We start from the raw sequence: 27530 nt of genomic DNA, 5'->3' as shown, positions 1-27530 counted from the left end.
GCAACCAAAAACACATTTAGAAGCTGTGACTAGAGATGAACATCTATACCATGTCATAAAATCTAAGGTCTGAATTCAATTCAAAAATTGACAGACAAAAAGGCAAAATATGGTGTAATGTAAAAAAAGGGCAAAACTTGAGTTGATTCTCACAAAAAAATGATGGTATTCAAATTTTAGGAGCGAAGGATTTGGTGCCACATGGTAAAAAAATTTAGTTGATTTTGCAAGAAGCTTGGCATATGATACAAGTTAGCTGTTGGTAACGGGAAGTATGATATACTAATATCATGTATATTATACTAATGTATGATACTACTCCCATAATGCATAATATCGTAAGTTAGTACATCTTATGTTACTTTATTAATTGCATGTATGACATAAAGTAGTACAACATTTACTATGATGTGGAATCATAATATGATATCACATTCTCTCTTTCCCCATTTAATTGTGTGCCATCAAAAAAGTATAGTTGGCATGCATGATACATATTCTCTCTATCTCCATTTAATTGCGTGCCACATCATAAAAAAAATCTAGTTGGCATACATAATACTGTTTATGATACTATCGTTACGACCAGCCTTACACAACAAACCACATTTATTACAAAAGGACCTGCAGTGACTCTGGTACATGACCAAGAGGCCAAAAGCGCAAAGGAGAAACAGAAAATGATTTCAGTATGGTTTGAAAGAATGCAGCAGAAAACTGTCACCCTGTGGTGTCAAATCTGTCTATACAAAATACTTATGCATGTCAGGATTATGCGTTGCTTCTCAAAACCATGCCTAGCTACAACAGCAGCTATTGGCGCCACAGCACCGCGTCTGGCAGGAGCTCGACTCTGCTGGCTACCTAACAAAAAAGTGCCTCTTCCCATCATCATCCCCTCTAGAACGCCAACTCTTCTTCCTCTTGGCCTGTTTGAGGCAACGTGCCTGCCGTCGCCGCATCCCGAAGGTCCTCAGCCTTCTCGGCACTGATGTCGAGTAAATACTGCAACCTTGACAACTTATCCTGCTTCGGAATGCTCTTCATGTACACACAGTACAGGTCGTCAAGCTCTCGTGGAGTGGGCCATGACAAAGGCTTCGAAGCAGGCACGGCAGCATCACATGCGAGCAGGTCGTTCAGTGATGAAATCTGCATCAGATATGAAGCAATGAAAAATTTCACCACAAACTTCAAGAAATCTGCAGGAGTATAACCTAGCAGATGTTATTATACCTATATCTCTAGGAGCAATTATGTAAATTTAACAAAACAAGCAGACAAGGGGCACACGATACGTACCACACCATCTCTCTTCTTCTGCCGAAGCAAAGCAACAGCCTGGACAAGGGCGTTCTCCAACCTAACCTTCGCAATGTCCTGAACAATCGACCTGGCCTTCTCAGCACTTATGATAAGATCAGCTGGCATCTTTACATACACTTCCTCTTCATCAAATTCACCTGTGCCTGATGAGAATATCTCCTCAGCACACTTTTTGTAAATGGTTTCTCGCAACGGTTCTGAAATCAAGCTGTCCAGCTCGAAATTTGCGTCTTTCAATCCTCGGACCTGCTGTATACCAATCTGTCCTCGCGATATAGATGCTTCAATTGCACTAGACAACTTTGTCGTTGTGATGCTCTTAATGATTTTCTGTGCATGCTCAGATGGCAAACCAACCTGCGTTTGTATCGTTGCAAGCTGGTCAGCCTTGGATTCTGTCAACTTCCCATCAGCTAGAACCACTTCAGCCTGTTGCACAAATGCTTTTTCTGCCAGCTTAATGTGGACATCTTGAGCTTCTTTGGCGGTTAAACCAAGTATGCGTCCCAATTGCTTTAGCATTAAATACTCTGAATCGTCTTTCTTCGAGGAGATTGCTGTCCCGAATGAAACATTAGTAGTCTCACCAGTGATACAGAACATCAAATATGTTTGATACAGCTCAGCTCTATCTCTCAATGGAAGATCATCCTTGAGGGTTATCTCTTTCTGACTTGACTTGCCCAGCTTTTCTTTTAGCTCTTTATCAGGCCTTGTCTTCTTCAATGTTTCTAGTGATTCCCATTCATAGTCCTCATCCTCTCCCTCAGATTCAGTCGTTTCAGATTCTGAGGTCGCACTTGATGTTGCAGGTTCAGCAGTTGTTAGCTCCCCTTTAATGTCAGCCAGAAGCTCACTTACAACAACTGTGTTGAAGGAAATTAACTTCTTCAACTCTTTTGCCTGTTCAATGCGATTCCCAGCTGCTTTTGCTTTCTGAATGTAGTTCAGGAATAATTTCCGTACCTGCCATTGAATTTGGCAATACAGAAAATTAATTGGATCTGCAGTTGGAATATACCAAAAGATATACATAGTAGTAGTTTCTACAGAAGAATATAGGCCAATCTATATAGCCTAATTTTTTAGGTAAGAGGCATACTGCTTTACTAAAGATGGTCATAGCAGCCTCCTTTTTCAAGTTTAGACTCTGTGCTGCTTTCCTAACTGCCTCTCGTCTATCAGCGTTGTATCCATCAACTGACAAAATTGCTTCCTTGACAACCTGCAATGTCCTAAAAATGGTAAGAATACATTTACACAGAACAGGCCATCAACTTTGCTGAACTAATGCAGATATGGAATTTAACCTAAAATTATGCAGTGTGTTAATGAAAGGCACAATAAAATACATCACCTTTTCAAACAATTGACCGCAGATGTCAGTATGAGCAGCATCAACAGTTTCTTGAGGAATGCAGAGACGCACTTGGAATGCCGTCAAAGCTTCTGTTTCATCCTTGCTCAGCTCTCCGTCAGCTACAAACTGCTGAAGCTTCTGTCTGTAAATGTCTGAAGTATGAAGCAGCATTAATACGCGCTGATAATCATAAATACAAAGGCAGTAATTTTAGCCATATCATATTTGTCTTTCTTTCGTACTACCTCCGATCCATAATAAGTGTCGTGGTTTTGGTTTAAATTTGAACTAAAACCATGAAACTTATTATGGATCGGAGGGAGTAGTAAAAATCCACAACTGCTCGTACAACACAAGAACAGCAATGTATAACAAGATTAAGTAAATGCAGTCAGTTCCCTTGCTGCATATTACTTCCTATAGCCAATGTAAAATGTTGGCAACTAAAATAATAAGCTGCAGTATCAGCCCACAGCTAATGCCTGATGATTGTATAATGAATAATTGTGTGTACTGATGCAGCAAAAGGATATAGGATACCGTATAGAACCTAGTTAAACCAGATTCTCAATTTGACACGTGATTTTCCAGAATGGTACGCATATTGCTAGCAAGAGAAGGATTAAACTGTAGCAAATATAGAGCTACGCTGTAATACTAGAAGCAAGTGACAACGTGGTACCTTCATGCATCTTGCTAGCAAGTTCGGGATCAAACTGTAGCTCTTCGCACAGATTTTGGAGGAACGATGCTTTGCTAGGAGCTGCAGCCAAATCAGTGTTAAAGGATTTTGCAAGTCTCTTTCTGTATGCTTGAGATTTGACATCTGAGATGATTGCTTCTGCTTCACGCTTCCCCAGTCCAAATATATTTCTCAGATCATTCAAAGGAGTAAGCTGGAATTTTTAATCACAGAAAGATTTATCTTGTTAAAGGCTTAGTTATTGTTGTTGTTGTAAAGATTTATCTTGTTAAGATGCTACCATATGTTTTTAGACTCAATGGTCAGAGAGCATGGGCAAAAATATAAGACAGTTCATGTTGAAAAAATAAAATTGTCAGCCCGATGTGATACAATTGCTAGGTTATGTACTTCTCAAATTATTTTATCTTGATTAAAGCAACCTTTACAGAACAATGACAACAAATCAAAGTACTAGTTATTATCTATATATTGTGACTGTTCCCAGTTACTCCCTCTGTTCCTTTATATAAGGTGCATTAATTTGTTGGCATGAATCGGCATAAACTCTAGTTGAATCAGAGTATATGTTCTCTCTTTTGTCAAAAATTGCTGGTCTGATCAAGGGCTTGGTATTAAATTCATGCGAACCAGAAAATACTATTGATGTGTTACTGATATGTAACCCTAGGCCACACAGGTTATTCCTTAACAACAGTGACAGGTACCGCTTGAGTTTGTTTAGTTCAGCATCTAACATGATGTGAACTACAAAACAGAAGATGTGTGACAAAGATGGGCGTGGAGTTACTGTTCATTCCGGGTGCAAACACTTTCAGACTACTCTTGTGTTGTCTGTGATCCAAATATGTCAATAGACTAACTAACTAAATTCGTCCACACAAAGTCCAGACTGTATTTTCCAAATACTACAGCCTTGCAAACTTGCACTGCTCTACTTAAATTAATATGCTTCACAATAATAGGTCAATAGACTAACTTTGTCCACAAAAAATCCAGACTGTATTTTCCAAATCCTACAACCTTCCAAACTTGCACTGGTCTACTTAAATCAATATGCTTCACAATAATTGGTATCTATGTTAACCATTTCAAAAGAAACCTACGGAATTATTGATTACTTATTTTAGCTTGTCATCTGATATGGAGCATCAGCTAACTAAACAAAATGTGAATAACATGTGATCACCTTCTCATTATCAACAGGTCCATCTGAAAGTACATCTGTTGCATAGGCCCTATAGAGTGTCTTTAGATCACCAGCCCTCCTATCATGATCAAGCTCTCCCGCTATGCAATCCATGCAGAAGAACCAATAAGAATTCATAAGGACAACCCACCTCATCAACATATGAATTCAAAAATCTTCAGTAACTTACCTAATGAAATAGGTCCAAGCCCACGTGCAAATCGATCGCCTTGAGGGTGCTTGCTCAGTACAGTTAGCAGGCTATTAAATGCAAGGACACACTTTACTTCTTCAATAACCTGTGTTGGGCTATTCCTGCAGGCAGTGACAATATGGTTTAGTCCTGAGGTAAAAATTTGAGCATTCTGTATTGATAAGATCCAAAAAATTAAGCATAGCAAGATTCAGAGGGTTTACACTTCTTGACAGAGATACATGTATTTGCTAATAACTGAACAACGAAAACAAATGGGGCTTCTTGGAAAAGTATTTCTCAAACTTCCTTGGGAGTGCAGATAGCTCAGTTTTTGTAATAGTAGAAAAATATTATTTGCTAATTAATATTAAAGCAGATCAATCCACCAAACATACTCTAGTCTCCCTTATAAACAGCATGGTGCGTACAATAATACAGCTAAGATTTTTAACTGGAGGTTGAGTTTATATGTTATTCTTCATGATATTAAAATAATACTGAAAGCTTGCAACTCGAACAAGCCAGCAAAGACTGATAACATCACTTGCTCATGAGGTGGAAAGCCTCTCTTGTTGTGGAGGGAGGAGAAATAAATTTTATCATTGCTAGTTATGAAGTACTTTCCATAAATATAATATCAGAGGAAATTCTAATGTACAAAATACCTATGTCGGATTTAACAAAAATATATGTTCCCTTTTCTTAAAACCATCAGATTAGCAGTTAATACATTTATGTTTTCATGGAAATTGTCAAATAATGAAATCAGCCAGCAGGTTCGCAAGAGGCTTCATACGTGGCTTTGTTACGCGACTTCAAGATGTCTAAAGCTGATGAAATGTTTTCTTGAATCAACTTCTTCGCATGTTCCCTGAACATGTCAGCAGCAATCTGCCAAAATATAAATATCAGCACATGTTACAATAGAATATGCTTAGATTGACGTCGTCTGCCATGTCTTGCCATACTTAGATTGATGTCAACAATCAAATAGAAACCTGTATGGCGTCCAAGATACTATCCTTAGATTTATGCTATTTGGATATAGGTGACAAGATGCCCCAAGAACTGATGAAATGATGCTAAAGCAACCCAGCAGTAAATCTCCAGAGAGAAGGATTACCTCATCAGAAAGTTTACACGCAAGTTGGGCTCTCCTTACTTCAATGAGAGTGCCTATGTCCAGACCTAGCGAAACAGAATATGTCCAGGTGAGAACATTCATGGAATGCAACAAGTAATTAGTATACAGGGGATATCCTTGCTATCTACCCTGCTCTAAATTTAATCTACTTGAATGACAAACCTTGTAAGCACGATATGACCTAAGAATGGAACTAATGCCTACAAATAATATTTCAGCGGTACCTCTACCAATAGACTTGAGCTGTATCGCGTACAAATTTTTGGCATTGTCCCGCATAGCAATGTCGATCTGCCAAAAGATTATGAAAATGTAACAAAACAGCCATGATGTCAAATAAGACAGAGACACACAGAAACTATGCACCAAAGTAACAAGAGATAAGCAAGCATTTCAAAAAGACATGCTCTATGAGAAAAAAACATTTGACTTATGTGAATGTGTGATCTGTACATGTTAAAGCAATCTACGTCTTCATCTTTATCAGCACAAAAGATCTTCCCTTTCAACTACTACATTCAACCTGAAACAATTTTTATAGCCATATGCTACTCAAACTTTATAAGGTTGATCATGCTTGTCAAGAAACAGAGGCACTAAACATGTACAGTCAGTCTGTCTATTTTTGGTACAAGTAACAATGCATGTGTCATAGTGCATCACATTACATTGCATACATTATTTTGCAGGGAGAATTTTCACACCAGTAGATCATGTATGTCTCGCAGACTGATATGCACGACCAATAAGGGCAACAAATTTGTAATCATAGTACATACATATATATTAAAATTGGCCACGACAAAATGAGCATGCAAAGATCACCTATTGCATTATGAAGGGTGAAACACTAGCTTCAGGAGGTCTCTTACAGTAACAACGTAGTTAGAAAATGGGTGCAATTACACTACAAAGTTTAGCAAAAACAACAAACAACATAATGGAGGTAACGTTCTGCTTTCTCCATGAGATGAAATCACAAACAGAGAAATGGCATGCACAAAGGTAAAACAATGTATACTAATGTACCTGTGAATCAGTGATCCCGGAAAGATACCATGAAATCATAAACAGAGACATGCCATGCACAAAGGTAAAACAATGTATATTAATGTACCTGAGAATCAGTGATGCCGAAAAGACGTTTCCATGGAAGTAGGAAGGCTGATGCGTCTCCAAAGACAAGATTTGACACATATATCAGCTTTTGAAATGCCTAAGAAATATTTCCATGGTTACTGTTAGGAACTACAGACAGTTTTAAGTATCCATGTATTTACTTCAAAGCAGAAACAATTACCCGCCGCTGTTCAATGTCAGCATCACGGTCCCTTGTTTCCAACCTCTCTCTGTATAAGCGTCTACCAATCTATTGAAATGGGCAAAGTGGAAGGCATAAGCAGGCAGAGGGAAAATAGTGCAATTGTGAAAACAGTGACTAAAGATAATACAAACATCTGAAAACAATACGGGATACCAAGATGTAACAAAAAAAAGGCTTGGATCACGAGGGAATACCTCCATGTGCATATTTGCAGCATCTACATCATCAAGTCCAAGGCCTCTTTTAAATTTTGCAATGACCTCAACTTCATCACCTTTGAGATCTTCATCTCCTGGAGGAAGTACCGAGTAAAGAAAGCTGCAGGAAAAAAAGAAGATAGGAGAAAGAATGAGCGAATAACAAATGTTCAGGAGCGTGAAGCTCAAATATCACATTGCAAAATTGGTACGATGTGGATAGTGTTCGATTTCTAAAGACGGTAAATGTTCAACACCAATGTGAATTTAGAAGTGCTTATCAAAAAGGTACTCCCTCCGTTCCATAATTCTTGTTGTGGTTTTAGTTCAAATTTGAACTAAAACCACGACAAGAATTTGAAACGGAGGGAGTGGTATATTCAAGAACTGAGTTAACTGAATGCAATACCAAAGAATCGTACGAAATTTTTGAGTTGAATCGTGCTCATGTGCATATGTGCGAGCCTACCAATGTATAAATTGGTAGATTTGCCATATGAAAATAATATGAGTGAATAGGCATCAACATTCACAGTACTTCCACCATTATAATAGATCCGTACCATTTACGGAAATATTATGGTACAAACTTCAATATTGCATGCTGTTGTTTATAAATTGTCAGAAGTGGACCCTTTTTGGGACAGGAGGGGGTGATTGCTAAGAAAGGTGTAGCCATGTACTAGAAAATATGGCAGTACAAATACTCCCCTCCAAGAGTAAGATTGCATAGAATCCAGTATTTATCTGGTCGTTCTGTGCATATATGTTTTCACAATCATCATGGAAAACAACTGAACATCACGTGTATCAAGAGGTTTACCTGCCATACAAGTCACAGAGCTCTGTTTTGAAGGCTGCATCTTGTGTACTAACTCCATATCTAAAAATAAATAAGAGAAGGATAAGATAATGCAGAAAGAGCAATGCATTCAATACTTCCTTGCAAGTTCACATCACCCTAAAAAAATCTTTCGTCTCCTCCGTGTACATTTAACGATAGCCCCAATTATATATTTCATCTTCTACAGAAAAAGCATACAACACAACGCTGCTAGTACCCCTAACAAGTTTGGAGTTTCAAAAGTAAATGGATTTGCACAAACTACATTGCAAGCCTAAATTTGATACAAGACAAAACGAGCACAACAAACCGTTGAGATGATCAAATAGCTGGTATAATCTACTTTAGTGATCTAAGCGCTCTTATATTTCTTTATGGAGGGAGTATTTCAGAAAAAAAAAACATACTTATATAGCTGATATAAACGACGCAAGCATACAACGAAGGCAGCAGCTACACGGAGGTAATCCAAACTCACTTGTTCGCGATGGCCTCCACCTCGCTGGCCTCCAGCTTGGTGGGGTCGTCATGGCCGGCGACGTAGTTGTGCAACCCGACAGCGGCGACCTCCGGCACTACAGAGTTCACCGCGACGGCAGCCGCGACGCTGGCCCCACCAAGCACGGCCGCGCCCGCGAACGCCGCGGCCCGGTTGCCGCCGCCGGCGCGGAGCCCGATGCCGTAGCCCGCCGCCAACGCCGCGGCGGAGACCGCGAGCTCCGCCGCCGTCCGTGCCACCGGCGGCAGCGCCTCCACGAGCGGCTGCACGCCGGTGAGCTCCCTCCGCCCTCCGAACACCTGCCCACTCCGGCTGCCGAACACCTCCTCGTCCCGGTCCGCGGCGTCGCCCTCCCCCTCCCCCGAGGCCGCCACACGGCGAGACCGCCGGCTGCGGAGGCGGGCGAAGGCGGTGCGCTTCCGTGGCGGGAAGCGGAGGAGGGGCAATGGTTTGAGCGGGGCGAAGAGGAGCGGGGAGGCGGCGGGGCGGGGCAAGGGCCTCGCGGAGACGAGGGAGAGCTCCATTGTAAGATCTCGCCTGGACGGACGGCGGCGGCGGGCGGAGGGGCGGGGGAGGAGGGGGAGGGGCGGGGCGAAGGGTGTGGATAGCGTTGCGACGATGGGGATTGGTGGGGGCGGTCGGGGCGGAGCAACGCCTGAGGGGCTCGGGCGGCTGGCTGGGCAAAGGGGTGGGACGAAGGGCCGAATTTAGGGGCAAGGCAAGCACGAGGTTTCCTTTTCCTTTTCCCTTTTTCTTTTCTTTTCTTTTTCTTTTGATTTGATTTGAGGATTAAGGAAACCGGAAGTAGTTACGATGTGATACAACTGCTTGTAAGAAAACCCAAAACATACCTACTCACTGTGTTGCTCGTGACATCACACTCCTTAACCAGGAAAGCTATTTCCTCACAATTAAGCCACGAATTTTCAAAAGTTGAAAAATAACTTGATAAAAGTCTTCAAAGATGAGTGTGTGCTTTCCTTTAGACCACACAGGGCGTCACGTTGATAAGATAAATGACAAGTCTTCCGTGGTTCATTCCTAGTCCATAAGTAATACTATTATGAATGTCATCGAGGTTGGTAGTTTGTTGCTTTCACTTTTTACCTCTTTGAGGCTTGTATGACATTGTAATAATTTGGAATGTGCCTAAAGTGAGAGAGTTGTTTTCATCCGTTATTTGCAAAACAAAAAAGGGTAAGAAAGGGGCGTCGATATGAAGCTATGGGATCTAATAAGCTAATCTAACTAGATTATACGGACAATCTCGTTGAGCACAAATAATCATCATAAGGTTCTTGCCGTGCAATACAAATAAAAAAGAGACTTAATTAGCCTATGAGTTTTGGGAGGCTATAAACTTTGGGTTTTTAACCTCTCGGATGGGCTTTGTGGGCCAAACTCATCGAGCAAACATCATTTGTGTTCTATGTGCCGCTTTCACTAAATCAATAGGATGAAAAAGGTAAACGTTCAACGTTCAATGCCAAAAAGAAAACAAGGGAAAATGCTAGCGTTCACTCGACAGGTGAAGCTGCGCGCATCAACCGCCTCTACGCCCGTTAGATTTGTTTTTTATCAAACAACTCGTAGCCATCTTCACCCTATCGTAACTTGGCCCGTGTTGAAATCCGTTCAACCACAACAAGAGGTATGTTGCAAACATTGAGTCGCCGCCCCGTGCTCTATGTCGCCGCTCGCCGGTGAGACCCCGTGCCCCGCCTCCTCCTCTTGTTCTCCTCATTTTCCTCTTCTCCTCTCTCTCCCTCTAACCTCACAGCCCCCTCTGCAGGTTGGCGACCATGGAGCCCACTCTGTCCAAGCTCGTGTGGGAGGGCGCGTGTTGCCACCACTCGCCGACCAGCGAGCACCTCACATGTCGTGCTTCTTCTCCACCCAACGACGTTGGCCTCGCGGGCCTCTGCTACCATCGTCAGCAACCCCGGCGCCGCTCGTGTCAAGCGTTCGTCTCTGACGCCGAGGGACCTTGAGACCCCGAGCCGTCGCCCCTTCGTCCTCATTGTTGGGATCCCGAGTGGCGATGCCCGTCGTATATGAATCTTTTTGCAATAGTGGCGACGAATGATGGTGGTGCTCAACGGCGGCACCGTATACGAGCTTTAGCAATAGCGGCGGCAAACGATGATGCTACTCAACAGTGATGGTGTACCAGCTAAGGGGCCCTTGTCAGTTCCGACCTAGGCCACATCGGGCGTCCCATAGTGTATAATCAAAAGGTTCCAGAAGACTGGGTGTACACGACAAGATGTTGGAGCCATGGAGGACTTTGCCTCCCTGTACGTCACTGACTAGGATCTTGTACCCCAGTACCCCTGGTACCTATATAAACCTGGCTCATAGAAACCATGAGTTAGATATTTACAATCTCTTGATAGATATATGTACTATGTACTCACTCAAACACAATAAACTAAAGCAGGACATTGGGTATTATCTTCTCGAAGAGCTCGAACCTGGGTAAAATCCATGTGTCTCTGTTACCCTCGTTTCAGGATATCTAGCTTAGGTTTAGGTTCCGTCAAATGGCGGTGGATTTTCTGCAACATCATCTTGTTGCAAAGAAAGATTTCTGCATCATCAGCTATGTTGCAAAGTGGTACTAAATAGGCAATGGCGTTCTTACCACATCACCTCTATTGCAAAGGTTTTTATAACATCATCTATGTTACAAGGTTTCTGCAACATCACCTTTGTTGTGATGGTGAAGGGCGCTTGTCCGCTTGATGGCACCAAATCCGATGGCTCGTGACCCGGTCGGTCTTTTAAAAAGATCAGCCGGTGGACGTGTAGCGCCTCGTAAATCAAACAACTCTAGAAGTTCGACATAGTTACCGAGCTAAACCACTTATGGATGGAAATTGATAGCATGCCGCTCTTTCATGGTTGTGTTTTATTTGTCCTTGTTGTGATCTTCAGTAGCTTTGGTGCACAAAGCCAAAGTATCCCACCCCTCGATCCATGGCAAAGTCATGCTAGAACAAAGTCTCACCACCTATCACCCGCACATGATAATCTGAAGAGAACCATCAAACGAATAGTCTATCCAAGTTGGGTGCGATGTTTCTTAGCTCGAGCTCAAACGAGCTTGGGTGAATAGTAAATTCCATAAAAACAGAAAAAATATGAAATTTTCTTGTAGCAAAACTTTGAAAAAATTTAAGTGCTTGCAAGGTTTCATCATGGAATGACATTCTTAGAAGTCGTGGCAAAAAAAATCAGTACTTTAAAATGCTTTCGAAAATGCTTTGGAAGTTGTGGCACAAACTTCCCCGATCTTTACGATGAATTACTAGCTTCCACTGTGGGTTCCCGCCACATTGGGTGGCTTGGGATTGAGGTTCTCATATGGACATTTGTGGATGATTCGCAACAAGTTTGTAATTGAACGAGCCTTGTTGCGGCAGTCTATTGATGCTCTCTACAAACTGTGTAGTTTTTTTTTGCCGTGGATCGGAGTTGTGACGCCCGGATAATTAGGCTACAGTGAACCTCTGCTAATGATGCCACGTCACCTCCATTACTGTTGCTAATCTCGCGTTAGTTCGAAACGGTTCGAATTCAAATTCAAAATTAAGCAGACAATAAAAGTTTTTAAATATTAAAACTAAAATGTTCGGTGTGTGTCAAATATTGCTATGGTAATTATAGTGAAGAAAACATAATTTTACAAAGTGCCTAAGTGCTTTAAAACTAAATAAAATAGAAAAGGAAATAAAAGAAAAGAAAATACAAATCAGACCAAAAAGAAGAAAAACAAACAAAAGAGAAAAGCCCCCCTGCTGGGCCAAGTGGCCCAGCTGGCCTCCACCGGCCCAGCCGGCCGGCCCACTCCCTCCCCTTAACCCTCGAAACCCTAGTCGTAACCACCCGTCGCCCCACTCGCTCCCCCCCCCCCCCACTCCCCTCGACCCCCACTCCGCTCGATCCCCTTCCCCCATCTGGATCGAGGGAGCAGTCCCGAGCCCCTTCAACGCCAACCCCGCCGTCCCCCATCGCCAAGCGCTCGCCGGACCCCGTCGGCGCCGTCCCGTCGTCTCTCCCTCGCCTTTCCCCTCGCTCAAGATCACGCCCGAAGGCCGCAGACGCCACGGCCACCGCCGCGTCGCCTGGACCTCGCTGGCCTGCTTCCGCCTCCCCGCTGGTCTGCCTCCTCCACGTCACAGTCGTCCCCGTCCTCCTCCTCACGACGCTGCCTTAGTCCCTGCGCCCCATCGTGAGATCCCTCCCTTTTCCCCTTTCTATCTCACGTCGCCACTCCCGACCGCCCCGACGAGCTCCTCCGCACGCGTCCGTCGTCGTGGCCTCCTCCGGCCTCTCCTCCTGCCCTCTGCATCGGCAGCCCCGCGCGCCCAACCGTCGCCGGCCAGTGCTGCAACACAGCAGCTGCTGGCGCTGCTACTGCCGCTGTCTGCTGCAGCTCCGCGCCGGCCGCGCTCACCATGGCCCTGGTGTTGGGGAACGTAGTAAATTCAAAAATTTTCCTACGCACACGCAAGATCATGTGATGTATAGCAACGAGGGGGGAGTGTGATCTACATACCTAGTAGATCGACAACGGAAGCGTTTGGTTCATGTAGTCGTACGTCTTCATGGCCCGACCGATCAAGCACCGAAACTACGGCACCTCCGAGTTTTAGCACACGTTCAACTCGATGACGATCCCCGGACTCCGATCCAGCAAAGTGTCGGGGAAGAGTTCCGTCAGCACGACGGCGTGGTGACGATCTTGATGTACTACTGCAGCAGGGCTTCGCCTAAACTCCGCTACAATATTATCGAGGACTATGGTGGCTGGGGGTGCCGCACACGGCTAAGGAAAAGATCACGTGGATCAACTTGTGTGTTTCTCGGGTGCCCCTGCCTCAGTATATAAAGGACTAAAGGGGAGGAGGCTGGCCGGCCAAGGAGGGCGCGCCAGGAGAGTCCTACTCCCTCTGGGAGTAGGATTCCCCCCCCCAATCCTAGTTGGAATAGGATTCGCGGGGGGGGGGAGAGAGAGAGAGGGGCCGGCCCCCTCTCCTTGTCCTATTCGGACCAAGGGAGGGGAGGGGCGCGCGGCCCATGAGGGGCTGCCTCTTCTCTTTTCCACTAAGGCCCATCATGGCCCATATAGCTCCCGGGGGGGTTCCGGTAACCTCCCGGTACTTCGGTAAAATCCCGATTTCACCCGGAACACTTCCGATATCCAAACATAGGCTTCCAGTATATCAATCTTTATATCTCGACCATTTTGAGACTCCTCGTCATGTCCGTGATCACATCCGGGACTCCGAACTCCTTCGGTGCATCAAAACTCATAAACTCATAATATAACTGTCATCGAAACCTTAAGCGTGCGGACCCTACGGGTTCGAGAACAATGTAGACATGACCGAGACACGTCTCTGGTCAATAACCAATAGCGGGACCTGGATGCCCATATTGGATCCTACATATTCTACGAAGATCTTTATCGGTCAGACCGCATAACAACATGCGTTGTTCCCTTTGTCATCGGTATGTTACTTGCCCGGGATTTGATCGTCGGTATCCAATACCTAGTTCAATCTCGTTACCAGCAAGTCTCTTTACTCGTTCCGTAATACATCATCTCGCAAATAACTCATTAGTTGCAATGCTTGCAAGGCTTAAGTGATGTGCATTACTGAGAGGGCCCAGAGATACCTCTCCGACAATCGGAGTGACAAATCCTAATCTCGAAATACGCCAACCCAACATTTACCTTTGGAGACACATGTAGAGATCCTTTATAATCACCCATTTACGTTGTGACGTTTGGTAGCACACAAAGGGTTCCTCCGGCAAATGGGAGTTGCATAATCTCATAGTCATAGGAACATGTATAAGTCATGAAGAAAGCAATAGCAACATACTAAACGATCGGGTGCTAAGCTAATGGAATGGGTCATGTCAATCAGATCATTCACCTAATGATGTGATCCCGTTAATCAAATAACAACTCTTTGTCTATGGTTAGGAAACATAACCATCTTTGATTAACGAGCTAGTCAAGTAGAGGCATACTAGTGACACCCTGTTTGTCTATGTATTCACACATGTATTATGTTTCCGGTTAATACAATTATAGCATGAATAATAAACATTTATCATGAAATAAGGAAATAAATAATAACTTTATTATTGCCTCTAGGGCATATTTCCTTCAGTCTCCCACTTGCACTAGAGTCAATAATCTAGATCACATCACCATGTGATTAACTTCGATAGTTCACATCATCATGTGATTAACACCCATAGTTCACATCGCCATGTGACCAATACCCAAAGGGTTTACTAGGTTCAGTAATCTAGTTCACATTGCTATGTGATTAACACCCAAAGAGTACTAAGGTGTGATCATGTTTTGCTTGTGAGAGAATCTTAGTCAACGGGTCTGCCACATTCAGATCCGCGTGTATTTTGCAAATTTCTATGTCAACAATGCTCTGCTTGGAGCTACTCTAGATAATTGCTCCCACTTTCAATATGTATCTAGACCGAGACTTAGAGTCTTCTAGATCAGTGTCAAAAACTTGCATCGACGTAACCCTTTACGATGAACCTTTTCTGTCACGTCCATAATCGAGAAACATATCCTTATTTCACTAAGGATAATTCTGACCGCTATCCAGTGATCTACTCCTAGATCACTATTGTACTCCCTTGCCAAATCAGTGCAGGGTATACAATAGATCTGGTACACAGCATGACATACTTTATAGAACCTATGGCCAAGGCATAGGGAATGACTTTCATTCTCTTTCTATCTTTTGCCGTGGTCGGGCTTTGAATCTTACTCAACTTCACACCTTGTAATACAGGCAAGAACTCTTTCTTTGACTGCTCCATTTTGAATTACTTCAAAATCTTGTCAAGGTATGTACTCATTGGAAAAACTTATCAAGCGTCTTGATCTATCTCTATAGATCTTGAAGCTCAATATGTAAGCAGCTTCACCAAAGTCTTTCTTTGAAAAACTCCTTTCAAACACTCCTTTATGCTTTACAGAATAATTCTACATTATTTCCGATCAACAATATGTCATTCACATATACTTATCAGAAATGCCGTAGTGCTCCCACTCACTTTCTTGCAAATACAGGCTTCACCGCAAGTCTGTATAAAACTATATGCTTTGATCAACTCATCAAAGCGTATATTCCAACTCCGAGATGCTTGCACCAGTTCACAGATGGATCACTGGAGCTTGCACATTTTGTTAGTACCTTTCGGATTGACAAAACCTTCTAGTTGCATCGTATACAACTCTTCTTCAATAAATCCATTAAGGAATTCAGTTTTGTTTATCCATTTGCCAGATTTCATAAAATGCGGCAATTGCTAACATGATTCGGACAGACTTAAGCATAGATACGAGTGAGAATCTCTCATCGTAGTCAACACCTTGAACTTGTCGAAAAACCTTTTGCGACAATTCTAGCTTTGTAGATAATAACACTACTATCAGCGTCCGTCTTCCTCTTGAAGATCCATTTATTTTTATGGCTTGCCGATCATCGGGCAAATCCATCAAAGTCCATACTTTGTTCTCATACATGGATCATATCTCAGATTTCATGGCCTCAAACCATTTCGCGGAATCTGGGCTCATCATCGCTTCCTCATAGTTCACAAGTTCGTCATGGTCTAGTAACATGACTTCTAGAACAGGATTACCGTACCACTCTGGTGCGGATCTTACTCTGGTTTACCTACGAGATTCGGTAGTAACTTGATCTGAAGTTACATGATCATCATCATTATCTTCCTCACTAATTGGTGTAGTAGTCACAAGAACAGATTTCTGTGATGAACTACTTTCCAATAAGGGATAAGGTACAATTACCTTATCAAGTTTTCTACTTTCCTCCCACTCACTTCTTTCGAGAGAAACTCCTTCTCTAGAAATTTTCTGAATTTAGCAACAAAAGTCTTGCCTTCGGATCTGTGATAGAAGGTGTATCCAATAGTTTCCTTTGGATATCCTATGAAGACACATTTCTCCTATTTGGGTTTGAGCTTATCAGGTTGAAACTTTTTCACATAAGCATTGCAACCTCAAACTTTAAGAAACAACAGCTTAGGTTTCTTGCCAAACCATAGTTCATACGGTGTCGTCTCAACGGATTAGATGGTGCCCTATTTAACGTGAATGCAGCTGTCTCTAATGCATAACCCCAAAACGATAGTGGTAGATCGGTAAGAGACATCATAGATCGCACCATATCTAATAAAGTACGGTTATGACGTTCGGACACACCATTACATTGTGGTGTTCCAAGTGGCGTGAGTAGTGAAACTATTTCACATTGTTTTTAACTGAAAGCCAAACTCGTAACTCAAATACTCTTCTCTACGATCAGATCGTAGAAACTTTATTTTCTTGTTACGATGATTTTTCACTTCACTCTGAAATTCTTTGAACTTTTCAAATGTTTCAGACTTATGTTTCATCAAGTAGATATACTCATATCTGCTCAAATCATCTGTGAAGATCAGAAAATAATGATACCTGTCGCGAGCCTCAATATTCATCGGACCACATACATCAGTATGTATGATTTCCAACAAATCTGTTGCTCGCTCCATTGTTCTGAAGAACGGAGTCTTAGTCATCTTGCCCATGAGGCATGGTTCGCAAGCATCAACTGATTCATAATCAAGTGATTCCAAAAGCCCATCAGCATGGAGTTTCTTCATGCGCTTTACACCAATATGACCTAAATGGCAGTGCCACAAATAAGTTGCACTATCATTATTAACTTTACATCTTTTGGTTTCAATATTATGATTATGTGTATCACTACGATCGAGATCCAACGAACTATTTTCATTGGGTGTGTAACCATATAAGGTTTTATTCATGTAAACAGAACAACAATTTATTCTCTTACTTAAATGAATAACCGTATTAAAATAAACATGATCAAATCATATTCATGCTGAACGCAAACACCAAATAACACTTATTTAGGTTCAACACTAATCCCGAAATTATAGGGAGTGTGCGATGATGATCATATCAATCTTGGAACCACTTCCAACACACATCGTCACTTCATCCTTAACTAGTCTCTGTTTATTCTGCAACTCTCGTTTCGAGTTACTAATCTTAGCAACTGAACTAGTATCAAATACCGAGGGGTTGCTATAAACACTAGTAAAGTACACATCAATAAGATGTATATCAAATATACTTATGTTCACTTTGCCATCCTTCTTATCCGCCAATCACTTGGGGTAGTTCCGCTTCTAGTGACCAGTCCCTTTGCAGTAGAAGCACTTAGTCTCAGGCTTAGGACCAGACTTGGGCTTCTTCACTTGAGCAGCAACTTGCTTGCCGTTCTTCTTGAAGTTCCCCTTCTTCCCTTTGCCCTTTTCTTGAAACTAGTGGTCTTGTTAACCATCAACACTTGATGTTTTTCTTGATTTCTACCTTCGTCGATTTCAGCATCACGAAGAGCTTGGGAATTATTTTTGTCATCCCTTGCATATTATAGTTCATCACGAAGTTCTACTAACTTGGTGATGGTGACTAGAGAATTCTGTCAATCACTATCTTATCTGGAAGATTAACTCCCACTTGATTCAAGCGATTGTAGTACTCAGACAATCTGGGCACATGCTCACTAGTTGAGCGATTCTCCTCCATCTTTTAGCTATAGAACTTGTTGGAGACTTCATATCTCTCAACTCAGGTATTTGCTTGAAATATTAACTTCAACTCCTGGAACATCTCATATGCTCCATGACGTTCAAAACGTCTTTGAAGTCCCGATTCTAAGCCATTAAGCATGGTGCACTAAACTATCAAGTAGTCATCATATTGAGCTAGCCAAACGTTCATAACGTCTGCATCTGCTCCTGCAATAGGTCTGTCACCTAGCGGTGCATGAAGGACATAATTCTTCTGTGCAGCAATGAGGATAAACCTCAGATTACGGATCCAATCCGCATCATTGCTACTAACATCTTTCAACACAATTTTCTCTAGGAACATATCAAAATAAACACAGGGAAGCAACAACGCGAGCTATTGATCTACAACATAATTTGCAAAATACTACCAGGACTAAGTTCATGATAAATTTAAGTTCAATTTAATCATATTACTTAAGAACTCCCACTTAGATAGACATCCCTCTAATCCTCTAAGTGATCACGTGATCCAAATCAACTAAACCATGTCCGATCATCACATGAGATGGAGTAGTTTCATTGGTGAACATCACTATGTTGATCATATCTACTATATGATTCACGCTCGACCTTTCGGTCTCCATGTTCCGAGGCCATATCTGTATATGCTTGGCTCGTCAAGTATAACCTGAGTATTCCGCGTGTGCAATTGTTTTGCACCCGTTGTATTTGAACGTAGAACCTATCACACCCGATCATCACGTGGTGTCTCAGCACGAAGAACTTTCGCAACGGTGCATACTCAGGGAGAACACTTCTTGATAATTAGTGAGAGATCATCTTATAATGCTACCGTCAATCAAAGCAAGATAAGATGCATAAAAGATAAACATCACATGCAATCAATATAAGTGATATGATATGGCCATCATCATCTTGTGCTTGTGATCTCCATCTCTGAAACACCGTCGTGATCACCATCGTCACCGGCGCGACACCTTGATCTCCAAGCTTGTGCTTCCACGACTATTGCTACCGTTTAGTGATAAAGTAAAGCATTACATCGCGATTGCATTGCATACAATAAAACGACAACCATATGGCTCCTGCCAGTTGCCGATAACTCGGTTACAAAACATGATCATCTCATACAATAAAAATCAGCATCATGTTTTGACCATATCACATCACAACATGCCCTGCAAAAACAAGTTAGACGTCCTCTACTTTGTTGTTGCAAGTTTTACGTGGCTGCTACGGGCTTAAGTAAGAACTAATCTTACCTACGCATCAAAACCACAACGATAGTTTGTCAAGTTGGTGCTGTTTTAACCTTCGCAAGGACCGGGCGTAGCCATACTCGATTCAACTAAAGTTGGAGAAATTGTCACCCGCAAGCCACCTCTGTGCAAAGCACGTCGGGAGAACCGGTCTCGCGTAAGCGTACGCGTAATGTCGGTCCGGGCCACTTCATCCAACAATACCGCCGAACAAAAGTATGACATGCTGGTAAGCAGTATGACTTATATCGCCCACAACTCACTTGTGTTCTACTTGTGCATATAACATCAACATATAAAACCTGGCTCGGATGCCACTGTTGGGGAACGTAGTATATTCAAAAAATTTCCTACGCACACGCAAGATCATGTGATGTATACCCGGAACACTTCCGATATCCAAACATAGGCTTCCAATATATCAATCTTTATGTCTCGACCATTTCAAAACTCCTCGTCATGTCCGTGATCACATCCGGGACTCCGAACTCCTTCGGTACATCAAAACTCATAAACTCATAATATAACTGTCATCGAAACCTTAAGCGTGCGGACCCTACGGGTTCGAGAACAATGTAGACATGACCGAGACACGTCTCCGGTCAATAACCAATAGTGGGACCTGGATGCCCATATTGGCTCCTACATATTCTACGAAGATCTTTATCGGTCAGACCGCATAACAACATACGTTGTTCCCTTTGTCATCGGTATTTTACTTGCCCGGGATTTGATCGTCGGTATCCAATACCTAGTTCAATCTCGTTACCAGCAAGTCTCTTTACTCGTTTCGTAATACATCATCTCGCAAATAACTCATTAGTTACAATGCTTGCAAGGCTTAAGTGATGTGCATTACCGAGAGGGCCCAGAGATACCTCTCCGACAATCGGAGTGACAAATCCTAATCTCGAAATACGCCAACCCAACATTTACCTTTGGAGACACCTGTAGAGCTCCTTTATAATCACCCATTTACGTTGTGACATTTGGTAGCACACAAAGTGTTCCTCCGGCAAACGGGAGTTGCATAATCTCATAGTCATAGGAACATGTATAAGTCATGAAGAAAGCAATAGCAACATACTAAACCATCGGGTGCTAAGCTAATGGAATGGGTCATGTCAATCAGATCATTCACCTAATGATGTGATCCCGTTAATCAAATAACAACTCTTTGTCTATGGTTAGGAAACATAACCATCTTTGATTAACGAGCTAGTCAAGTAGAGGCATACTAGTGACACTCTGTTTGTCTATGTCTTCACACATGTATTATGTTTCCGGTTAATACAATTATAGCATGAATAATAAACATTTATCATGAAATAAGGAAATAAATAATAACTTTATTATTGCCTCTAGGGCATATTTCCTTCACCTGGGGCGTCCCTCTTGCGCGCCCCGGCTCCCCCTTCGCGCCCTCCCCGTGTGCCCGCGCGCCCCGCCGCGGCCTCGTCCCCTCGCCACTCGCCCCACTCACCCCTGCCGGCGCCTGCTTCTTGCGCCGGCCGCCTTTGCCTTGCCGCGTTGCCCGCTCACCGGTGCACCGGCGCCCGCGCACGCCAGCCGCCCCATCGGGTGCGCCCCTGCGAGGGCCATCGCCCGTTCGGCTGCGCCCGTGCGAGTAACCCGCACACCCGCTAAGGCTCGCCAGAGCCACTGGTAATCGGGCCCCACGCCCGCCGGAACGGTTTTATTAAAAAAACAATAAAAAAACAATAATTAAAATAATTAAAATATTAATTAATTAATTAAAGAATTAATTAACTTAATTAACTGTGTTTAACTAACCTAATCAATTAACTAAACTAATTAAACTTGTTTAGTTAGTCATAGACAATGACAGTAGGACCCACATGTCAGTTTGACTAGATCAACTGACTAGTTGACCGCTGACACAATAATGACGCCATGCTAACATCACAAGTCACTGTTTTGGATAATTTGGATTTAAGCAATTCAATTAATTCTAGAAAATAGATAAATCTTTAAAAATTAATATAAAATAAACCGTAACTCGGATTAAATTATTTTCAACATGAAAGTTGCTCAGAACGATGAGACAAACCCGGATACGCGACCCGTTCGTCTGCCACGCATCCCTAGCATACCGAACATGCAACTTTCCCCCTCCGGTTCATCTGTCCGAAAACACGAACGACCGTGAATACTTTCCCGGATGTTTTCCCGCTTCATCGGTACCACCTCGTACCGCGTTAGGGCACACCTAGCATCACGCTTTGTCATGTCATGCATCGTCATGCATTTGTTTGCATTATATTTATTGTTTCTTCCCCCTCTTCTCTCGCTAAACACCGAGACCGACGCCGCTGCTATGCAGTACGACTACAGTGTTGACGACCCCTCTCTCTTGCTAGAGCAACCAGGCAAGCCCCCCCCTTGATCACCAGATATCGCCTACTCTACTCTCTACTGCTTGCATTAGAGTAGTGTAACATGTTACTGCTTTCCGTTAATCCTATCCTGTTGCATAGCCTGTCCTTGCTACTACTATTGTTACCTTTACCTGCAATCCTAATGCTTAGTATAGGATGCTAGTTTATCATCAGTGGCCCTACATTCTTGTCCGTCTGCCATGCTATACTATCGGGTCGTGATCACTCGGGAGGTGATCACGGGTATATGCTATATACCTTATACATGATACATGTGATGACTAAAAGACGGGTCGGCTCGTAGGAGTACCCGCGAGTGGATCTTTGTGGCGAAGCGACAGGGCAGGTTGAGACCACCTAGGAGAGAGGTGGGCCTGGCCCTGGTCGGCGTTCGTGGTTATTTCAAGATAACACGTTTAACGAGATCTTGGTATTTGATCTGAGTCTGGCCACTGGCCTATACGCACTAACCATCTACGTGGGGACAGTTATGGTCACTCGACGTCGTGGTATCAGCCGAAGCCTTCGTGACGTCAGCGACTGAGTGGCGCGCGCCGGATTGGACCGTAAGCCTGCTCTTGTATTAAGGGGGCTAGTTCTGCTTCCGACCGCGTTCGCAACGTGCAGGTGTGCAAAGGGCGATGGGCCCAGACCCCTGCGCCATAGGATTTAGACCGGCGTGCTGACCTCTCTGTTGTGCCTAGGTAGGGCCGCGACGTGTTGATCTTCCGAGGCCGGGCATGACCCAGAAAAGTGTGTCCGGCCAAATGGGATCGAGCGTGTTGGGTTATGTGGTGCACCCCTGCAGGGAAGTTAATCTATTCGAATAGCCGTGATCTTCGGTAACAGGACGACTTGGAGTTGTACCTTGACCTTATGACAACTAGAACTGGATACTTAATAAAACACACCCTTCCAAGTGCCAGATACAACCGGTGATCGCTCTCTCACAAGGCGACGAGGGGAGGATCATCGGTTGGGATTATGCTATGTGATGCTACTTGGAGGACTTCAGTCTATTCTCTTCTACATGCTGCAAGGCGGAGGCTGCTAGAAGCGTAGTCTTCGACATGATTAGCTATCCCCCTCTTATTCTGGCATTCTACAGTTCAGTCCACCGATATGGCCTTTACACATATACCCATGCATTTGTAGTGTAGCTCCTTGCTTGCGAGTACTTTGGATGAGTACTCACGGTTGCTTTCTCCTTCTTTTCCCCCTATCCCTTCTACCTGGTTGTCGCAACCAGATGTTGGAGCCCAGGATCCAGACGCCACCGTCGACGACGACTCCTACTACACCGGAGGTGCCTACTACTATGTGCTGCCCGCTGACGACGACCAGGAGTAGTTAGGAGGATCCCAGGCAGGAGGCCTGCGCCTCTTTTGATCTGTATCCCAGTTTGTTCTAGCCTTCTTAAGGCAAACTTGTTTAACTTATGTCTGTACTCAGATATTGTTGCTTCCGCTGACTCGTCTATGATTGAGTTCTTGTATTCAAGCCTTCGAGGCCCCTGGCTATAATATGATGCTTGAATGACTTATTTTATTTGTAGAGTTGTCTTGTGATATCTTCCCGTGAGTCCCTGATCTTGATCGTACACGTTTGCGTGTATGATTAGTGTACGGTCGAATCGGGGGTGTCACAAGTTGGCATCAGAGCCGACTGCCTGTAGGAATCCCCCTTCCCAACTCCTTGGCCGAAGTCGAGTCTAGTCATTGAAAAACTTTTACTAACATGGCCGTGTGGCTTACGGGCCCACGTCGCCATTGGGTGGTATTAGGATCTTTTACTCCTTATCTATACTCTGGGACTCTGATCTCTCTTCTATTCAGGTTAAATGAATTTTGCTAAATCTAACATTAGGATCTCGTTATCACTTTCACCCGGAGATCCCCTTATTACTGATGACCGTCTGCTGCACGGGAAGACCCTGAAGATACTCTCCGCTGTTAACCCGAGAACTTGTGTTCATCGCGTTTGCAATTCCCCTTCCACCGTCAACCCTTATGGGTAACTACTTGCAGTTGTTATTCTTACATTCATCCCCAGTTGGTCTTGTTATTACAAGATACCCCGAAATACTCGTCATTGTTTCGATAATCATTTGAGCTTACTGCCTTGCTGTTCTTTGTCATCTGAATCCCCCTATGGATAATTCTCGCACTTATCGAGTATCCGCTCATCCCCCAGTTGTTCATGTGTTTCACAATGGTCTTCGAAATACTATTCGATCCCCCAAAAATCCTTAGTAGCTTATTGCTCTACAATACTTGTCTGCTTGCATTAGGGATGCTTTCCATATGTCTGGCAATATTCGTTAGTATCCTTAGACACCGTCATTTTGATCCTATTGATTCAACATGAGTGCGAATGCACGAAATCATCAGTTGATCATTTTAAATTATCTTTCTGGCTCAGACGTCATTTTTGAACATAAGCTTGTTCTCGCCCAATCTGTTTGCCGTCAATTGTACCCTTAGGTCTATTGAACTTATCCATCCTTGATCAGAGCGTCTGCTTCTGATCCTTCTATTTGAAAATCATAATTCCTTTGATATCTAAGCATCGAATCATTCAGGTGTCCTATAGTCTGATGCCCTTGCATCCTTTCTTCAACTGACTATATGCCGATGCTCACATCAGCTCCGCTATGGACCGTCAGATCCTTTATTGGATTATTATTCGACAGTGTCCTCCTTATTCAATAACCTTGTGAGCCTTTCCTCGGATACATAATGCTTTTGGTGAATTGTATCCTCTGTTTTCTCAACCATGCTCTGTTTTCGAGCTGGTGGTATTTACGATTGAAGCTTGTGGTATATGATTCCATGATACCCTGACAGGTTGAACCTATGCCTTTCTTAATCTGTGTGAACCCGAAAGTTTTCACGGGTTATACTCCTCTGGTAATTCACCAGGTAGGTTTTGACAATGAAATCATTTTTAACTAAAGCAGTGAATGAAAGTTATTGCATTGAAGAAGTGGGAGTCGACCTTGAACCTTGCGTTCATGCCCATGGACACGATGTAGATCTTATCATTAAAGCTTCTCTTAAAATTAATTATTCCTTTGGTATAAGTTCATCTTATATTTGGGATCTGGCCTTTTGCAATCGTGGTTCCGACCATGTTCTCCTTTAAATACCATTTCTCGTGCAAGTTTAAGCACTTGTCTTCTGCAGAGTAATACCCCAGTCCAACCTCTACTTTGATTTGTCGTCGAGTATTACCCCCCTAGTATCTCAAGATTATCATGGAACTGCATAACTACTTATGAGTTCTTCATCAAGTGCTACATTCTCATTGATTCCAAGTTTTCGTGGGCTTTGAGTTATTTAACACTCAAAGACATCGATAACTGAATCGAGTCCGCACTGCGATTCAACAACTCTTAGTAATCTTCAATGCTTACGAGTTTGTACTCGATAGTGTCATTCCCAGCTGATTGATTACATCATCATCGTCAGGCTGACTGCTTGACCATTCTACCTATGTCCTTCATCCTCGGGACACAATCCCGACAGTGCTCTAAGCTTACATCGAACTTTCACCATCATATTGTTTGACTTGAGAGACAACTCTGAATTCTGAGATGGCATCTTATCAATGGTTATAATAACCTTTTGCTTCACCATTCCCTTGGCTTGATGTCATCGCCGAGTGATTGCATCCTCATGGAGCCTCTCGACAAGATTTGTTGTGATCATCATCAACATTTTGACCCCTTCCAAGATATTAATTGAATTCATGATGAGAAGTACCCTCCTTGCCCTCGATGATTTGTGTTATCATCGACCACTTTATTGCCTTCCATTCAACACAAACTTGTTCGTGTCTCTAGCACCCTATTGCTTTCAAGTTAATGTTCGATATTTCATTCTTAGACTATTGGTTGTTGAATCACCTTTCTAACATTGATCATGCTACCTAAGACCATATTTTGGGTGCACTTTTCAACCAATGCTTAATTGTGTATGTTTTCCTCGAGCATACATCCTTATATCATTTGATCCGACAAATGTTGACTCCTTGTTCACATAAGTGTGGAAATCCATCTTTTGAAAATCTCAATGAATTGTCGCTGAGTTCATCAGCCACCTCTTCATCCTCCCCTTGGTTTAATGATGAACTCTTGTTTTGGAACTCGCTTCCATAGTACATTTCCCGAGAATCTTACATTGTCGTCTCGTTAATTTGTGTTGCATCTTTTCTTCTCGGGCATCCTGAGTCTGAGTTATCCTGACACCAATCAAATCTGAATCTCGGTCAGATATGATGGTTAGAACATATTTCCAGGAGTTATAACATTGATCCTTATATGACCCGGTAAGGTGATGTCATGCCTAGCACACCTGGCCGGAGGACCTATTGTTATAGTTTCCTTTTTGGCAAGGTTAGTCATTCTTCCGTGTGGAAATTGTAAGACTTATCCTATAAGTTGTTCCTGATGGATCTTTTTTGTTTCCAAAGTCTGATCTTCACCGGATGACCATGTCAATGCTATCTCAAAGCAAGTCCATGGTACTCCAAATTTGAACAGGAACAATTGAAGCCCAAGGTTAAATGTTTCCTGCTCAATTATCCAAACCGCTGTATGGATAATGTCATGAAAATTCTCTCCCATACCTAAAGAGTTTTCTACGTTGTATCCTGTCATAGATATCATGCTCTGCTTGCCCTTGGGAAGGATATACCACTGGATGTGTTTAAACACATTTTTCCTTTCCATTGTTCTGTTTAACCTGATGGTCACGTTTTTCTTTCCATTGGTTTGTTTGACCTTTCTGGTGATCATTATGATCTAAGAAGTATTAATTCCCTGCTTATGTTAACACCTCCGTGTACAATTCTGTCAGTAAGACCCTGTTGCTTTTGTTGATGACATTTTGGTACTCACCGATGGACGAGAACCTTGCCTATTGGTACGCCTCGTTCAACGAGCAGGAAAATGGTTCTCTTCGTCCCCTGCCCTTGGTACCAACGCTGTTGCCGACATAACCGACAGGTTATGGTCTGACCTGCATGGTTATCATAACCATGCAAGATGACACCACTCTTTGTCTTTAACCCACATGGTGGGCCCATAACCCACATGTCCCAGGATCAAAACCTGACTCTCCTGTACACCCTGTTGCCAAAGATATTCCTCGCGCTTGACTTGATATGTAATTCGCGAGCCACCTTCCTAGTGATCTACTCTGGTATCAGGCGCAATACTTATTCTCGTGCCCTGAAACCCTTTCACCTTCTAATTAGGCATCGAACGATTGCCTATCCGCTTGATACTTCTTACTATACCTTCTTGCTTGGCTCTCGATGTGTTTCATTTGACCAACTCGAGAGATACCCCTGTGTTCATTCATGGGATAACCCCCGATGGTTAACCCTTATAGCATCCTATCGTTG

The 27530-nt window shown here is 43.1% G+C and overlaps 1 protein-coding gene across 1 annotated transcript; it reads right to left on the bottom strand.

The window, feature by feature from the left end:
- Positions 1-591: 591 nt before the first annotated feature.
- On the bottom strand, positions 592-9439 carry LOC125506957 (protein TIC110, chloroplastic). The gene is made up of 15 exons (XM_048671669.1): positions 8762-9439; positions 8263-8322; positions 7437-7560; positions 7219-7287; positions 7036-7134; positions 6143-6209; positions 5898-5962; positions 5571-5665; positions 4769-4893; positions 4579-4679; positions 3369-3582; positions 2684-2838; positions 2429-2551; positions 1303-2292; positions 592-1152 (listed from the first exon to the last, which is right to left on the bottom strand). The coding sequence occupies exons 1-15, from the start codon at positions 9304-9306 to the stop codon at positions 901-903; spliced, it is 3084 nt and encodes a 1027-aa protein (XP_048527626.1). The 5' UTR covers positions 9307-9439; the 3' UTR covers positions 592-900.
- Between the last annotated feature and the right edge of the window lie 18091 nt (positions 9440-27530).

The sequence above is a fragment of the Triticum urartu genome, chromosome 1 (genome assembly GCF_003073215.2).
Source record: "Triticum urartu cultivar G1812 chromosome 1, Tu2.1, whole genome shotgun sequence".
NCBI classification, from domain to species: domain Eukaryota; kingdom Viridiplantae; phylum Streptophyta; class Magnoliopsida; order Poales; family Poaceae; genus Triticum; species Triticum urartu.
This window is presented reverse-complemented; position numbering and strand designations above follow the sequence as displayed.

Excerpts from the sequence above, each read along its gene's own strand:
- LOC125506957 (XM_048671669.1), bottom strand. The coding sequence starts at position 9,306 with ATGGAGCTCTCCCTCGTCTCCGCGAGGCCCTTGCCCCGCCCCGCCGCC. Across the intron at positions 5,963-6,142 it reads GCTCAAGTCTATTGGTAGAG|GTCTGGACATAGGCACTCTC; the intron begins GTACCGCTGAAA and ends CTGTTTCGCTAG. Across the intron at positions 4,680-4,768 it reads GCTTGGACCTATTTCATTAG|CGGGAGAGCTTGATCATGAT; the intron begins GTAAGTTACTGA and ends TGGATTGCATAG.